Source organism: Limulus polyphemus, unplaced genomic scaffold, assembly GCF_000517525.1.
Source record: "Limulus polyphemus unplaced genomic scaffold, Limulus_polyphemus-2.1.2 Scaffold5448, whole genome shotgun sequence".
NCBI classification, from domain to species: Eukaryota; Metazoa; Arthropoda; class Merostomata; order Xiphosura; family Limulidae; genus Limulus; species Limulus polyphemus.
In genome coordinates this window covers 1-5,267 of record NW_013671058.1, presented here as the reverse complement: position 1 = coordinate 5,267, position 5,267 = coordinate 1, and the positions used below count along the sequence as shown (strand labels likewise).

The 5,267-nt window shown below is 34.6% G+C and overlaps 1 protein-coding gene across 1 annotated transcript in view; it reads left to right on the top strand.

Moving 5' to 3' along the window:
* Window positions 1-2,091, top strand: part of LOC106472590 (bestrophin-4-like) — a gene marked incomplete at its 3' end in the record, with an annotated part of 51,982 nt that extends 49,891 nt beyond the window's left edge. The window contains exon 13 of the mRNA XM_013933245.1: window positions 2,019-2,091. Within this exon, the coding sequence (XP_013788699.1) occupies window positions 2,019-2,091 (73 nt within the window). The remainder of the gene's footprint in view (window positions 1-2,018) is intronic.
* Window positions 2,092-5,267: the final 3,176 nt, after the last annotated feature.

Below are 5,267 nucleotides of genomic sequence, written 5' to 3'. Positions count from 1 at the left end.
GATGCCCACCTTATGAAGAGTTGCCTGAAATTGTGTCAGAGTTTGTGAAAGTGTTATCAGAAAGGATGGATGATATTCACCATCAAGTATGTTCAAACTTCAAAACGTCTGTTGATGCGATGAAGTTATCTGATGATAAGAGATCTACTGAAGTCAGCTTTGTAGCAGGAGACAAGGTGTGGTTGTATAATCCCAGGAAGACCAAAGGGAAGTCTCCTAAGTTGTCTTCTCCATGGGAAGGCCCATATGACATAGTGGATTGACTCTCAGACGTGACTTTCCAGATAAAATGTGGTCGGCGAGGTAAGCCAAAGGTGGTGCATGCCAACAGGCTTTGGTGTTATCATGGTCCAGGACATTTCAGTTGGGACGAAGTGAACAATGGGAATAAATGATGCTGCTGAAGATGTGCCACCTGAAGAAGCCACCATCGAAGAAGAAACTCTACTCAGTTTTGAGAAGGGAAACGGTGAAGCTCTTGATGAAGTTACTACCACTGATGTGACTGTTACCGATGATAGGACATTTCCTGATGAAGTAGATGAACCCCAGGTGATGCAGAAGCCAACGAGACGGAGACCAGTACGGAAGAAGACACGTCCCGTAAAATTAAGAGACTTTGTTGAATTGTAATTTTGTGTTTGTAATTCTGTACATTTTAATTAAGTTATTGTTATTGGTTTATCATATGTGGTTATTGTTCGGGACAAACAATATTAAGGAGGGGGCAGTGTTGCGTCAGCGAGTCACATGACCACTGTGACGCCACGTTTCTAGAACTATCCTGTACTTTGGCGAATGCTCTAGTAATTACTAGATATAGGGTAGGCTGGTATATAAAAGAGGGGAATGTAATGTGTGGGTAGACAGTGAGTAATTGATCCGCAGTCAGAAGTATTATTGAGCACGTTCGTTGTTACAGTGTTTGTTTAGCGCGATTGTTGAAGTTGAGTGTATCGTAAAGTTGTATTCGGAAAGAATAAACCAGTTTTATTAAGTAAAGACTTGTGTCGTTGAAGTTTCGTCGGAACGAAGTTACGGAAAGTTAATTAACAAACGGAGACATGACAATAATAAAATAATTTACAAGCCTACTTCTTACTATAGTAAGAAGGTAACAAGACACTCATTTGAAAGCATCAAGCTCAGCTGAAGCTTCATATTTCAAATATCCTAAACTTAGAACACAAACTATGACACACCAGCTAAAAGCACTCTTTAAAATGCTCTGATGTTTTGGTTGCACCAATTACCTTAAGTACCTTAAAAAATTGTAACTTGATTCCAAAGACAATATCTGTTATCTTTAAGAAACTATTATTATTTTTACTATTCCATATTATAATTGTCAGGTTGTTATATTTGTGAAACAAGTAGAGCTTTAGGAATACGAATTTTAGAACATCAGTGAATTCACATCTTGGTAAAATTTATGAATCTGCCTTTGCAGAATATTTTACAATTAATGATTATATAATTACTGGGATAATATAGGAATAGTAAATTAACTTTCAGGTTATTTCAGAGATTTTTTAGACAGTTGACATGTTTTTAAAACCGCTTTCAGGGGTATTTTTTGGCTGTTCTAGTTGTACTATTTTTGCCAACTCCATAAGAATTTCATTTTAAATAACTATTAATTCAATTATTTATTGTGTAACTTGATATCTACTTGCATGTATGTTATACATTTTGTATATGTACTTGTAAATGGCAATGAACAAAAAATGTACATCTGCATCAGAAATTATCTCACAACTCACTTTTACCACATTGTAGAGTTCACTTCTATGAATATATATTAATTACTTAGTTTTAATGTAAGTAATATACCTATTGTTTTACAGCTCTATGTAAACACGTGTTACAGGTTTCTGTTGGTAAGTGACTTAAAAACAGTTACATGATACACACACACAGTGATTGCAAAGAAATGTGACTTTTTCTGATAGTACATTTCAAAATAAAGCAGTTAAAAACGATAAATATATTTCTTAATCTTTTGTTCTGGCTTGCAGTGTGAAAAAGCAGATATCTACCACCAAGATGCTTCTTCTTCCTCAAAACACAATGAAGAAAAGTTTGATGAAGGTACACAAATAATTTTAGTCATTTTTTTTGTATAAGCTTAATTTTATCAAAAAAAAGAGAGAGAAACAAATAAGACTTGTTACTTAGACACTTGATGAACTACTTGTAAAGCTAAATTTAAATGTAGTATCTTACCTTTAGTATTATAATACTGTTTCTCCTTTTGTTGTTTTTCAAGATTTAGGTTTATAAATCCTTTCTCTGTATTTCCTCCATTAGTAATGCATGTTCTCATATAATCTTACTTCTCATAGCATTTTCTCCTGCCTGGTCATCTTTGTCGTGTAGGTGGGTCACACAATATCTTTTGTGCTCAAATTTTCTCATAAGTTGCACAGGGAGGTAAGAGGAATTTAACAGAAGAAGTAAATGTCTTTTTAAATTCAATTTTAATTCTGAAATAATAATTTCAAATATTATATCCTACCAGTGCTACAACCCATATATATATGTGTGTGTGAAGGTATGTAGAACTGGAGGAAAGTGCCTGTCACTCTGAGGGAGAAGTAGAAGGAGCTGCTTCCATAAGAATGTGACAAAGATGATGTTGAAAACAATAAGTTGCACAAACATGACACTATGGTATTGTGGTCAGGATGTGAAGGTGTGGTATGCAGGCACACCATTCATATTTTACTTTCTTATTTTAATATGGAAATTTTTTCCACAATTTTTTCTATATTCTAAATGTGTGCAGTTTTCACATAACACATGGATAAGAAAGTTGAAGAGCTGTTTTTGTTTTATCTACCTTTGTTCTTTGTCATTCTGTGGAAATCATTTCTGGTCTGGCACTAGTGGGTATAGCTGTAAAGCTGCACCTTGAGTGAGAAGGTTGACAGCTGTATCCGCTATTTGTAAGTCAAGTAACATCTCTTGAAGCTACAACCTCTCTTACATTTGAATGGGAATGCCTGGCATGTGGGTAATGCAGGTTGCTCTGGGTAAATTTAATATTACCTATTCATCTAAGCAACATGAGATTTTATCAGTCTGGAACATCATCATGTGTGAGTCTTTCATCTTGGAAATAATTCTTGAGGTGGTACAGCCAACTTGATGAATTCACAGCTTCAGTAAAAGTGACTGTCTGTCATACAGAAGTTTATTAAACACACTATTGTTTAGTGTATTTTGAATAAAGATTATTTCATTATGTATTACACATTGTATCCAGCCCATTTATTTTTTAACCTCAGTTTTAGCAGAACTTGGTATTACTTTACAATATATCTTACCAAACCTCCTGAATGTATTGGACCTGTCTGATTTCCCCTTATAGGAAATTGGTTTAAAAAACATAGAGGCCCGGGAAGAGATTCTATACACATGAGCAGATGAAAAGAATGGAAAGATCCTTCAGAGGAATGTGCTCTGGAAACATGTCAGACCAGATTAATGGACACAGCCCATCATGTCAGATGATATTCTGATATGGTTCAATAGGATCTGAAAATACTGGACATACATAATGTAGAGAGAACCTGACTTTTAAACCCACATGCCAGTCACCAGATACATTGAAAAGTAATTGAACTAACCTAGCTAACACTGATAGGACTGTAGACATAGTCTGAAAAAGGAAGACAAAGGGAGTGTCATTATGAAAGAAGTTAGGCTGTTATAAAACCTCAAAAATGAGTGAGCACATGGGAAAAAAAGACTGACACCATTATGTTCATAAAGTATTAGAAAAATGATTTCTTAAACAGGAAAAAATAATCCAGTGGAAAGATCTTGGCTGAAATGAGTAGATATCAAGAAGAAATGAATAAGTACCAGGATTAATTCCAAGCAAAAAAGAACACACAGGATCCTCTGTTACTCTACATAAAGAAAATCATTAAACAAATGGAACTGAATACAATCCAAAACATTCTCCAGATCTATCATTATAACCAGGCAAAGGAACTTGGCACTGAAAAAATTAGAAATAACATTGATTCTCTAACCACAATACACAACTTTAGAAATCAAATAGCATGTCTCGGGTACTAAAATGATTAAATTGAGAAACCTCAGAAAATGAATAAGAAAATCCTAAAATCCCAGGATCAAAAATAGCAAATCATAATTCATAATTAGGAAAGATGTAATTTTTAAAGAAATATAAAATTTGAAAGTCCTGGTTGAAGATTATATAGCTTCAAAGAAACTAAATGAAAATGAAGACAAGATTACATCAACCAAATTTTAAATTATTAGCTAGGCTAAAAGAATCATTACAGCACCAAGATTAATGAAGTAAAAAAAAAACAAGAGTCAGTTGAAGAAACATGACCACAGGGAACATTTTGTAATCCACTTAACTGCCAAAGGCAGATGTGCCTGTTAATTGAATAAGACAATACAGAACAGATAAAACGTAGGGCATAAAAGTATGTGATTATACCTTATGATATCTCATGAGAACTAAGGTTATATAAAACAGATAATTTAATGAGAAAGCTAGAGAAATGTATGTAAAAATCTTAGGATTCCTAGTTCTAAATCTTGAGAAAACCAAGAAAAATAACACCATAATAGTAGGGATGAATATATTCCTAACCCTCTTTTTAATTATAAAATGTAAATATTTTGAATGTTGCTAATAGTACAGTAACAAAACTATAAAATATTAGGACTTATAGGTTTTACATATATACATACATATCTATATCAAGCCATCACAGCTTGATACATATAACTACAATGTCTCTTTCCAAGTGAGTGTTTTTAAGAGTTCAGGCACCATATGGTATTGTTACAACAGTGGGGGTCATGTGACGAGTATTCTAGAAGATTCGCTAGTGTCTTACGACAGCGGGGGTCACGTGACGAGTATTCTAGAAGATTTGCTAGTGTGTTACGACAGCGGAAGTCAAGTGACGCTGGTAGCATGTGTTGAGAGTCTTAGAAGTTTCTAGAACAGGCAGTATTATCGTATATAACTGTGCGAGACAGTGAGAGAGACAGACGGAGGCAGAGACGTAGTGGAGACGAAGCAGGCAGAGAGAAAGAAAGACAGCGATTACAGTCGGCAGGAACTGAGGATAGCAGACACAGAGATCGGAACTACAGTTTGCGGGGACGGACAATTAAGTCTAAGCTCGATAGAAAGTGAGTGAATTGTTGTGAACTATAGTGTGTGTAACTGTGAAAATTAAGTACATTACAAAGTTGTATTGAGGAAGAAT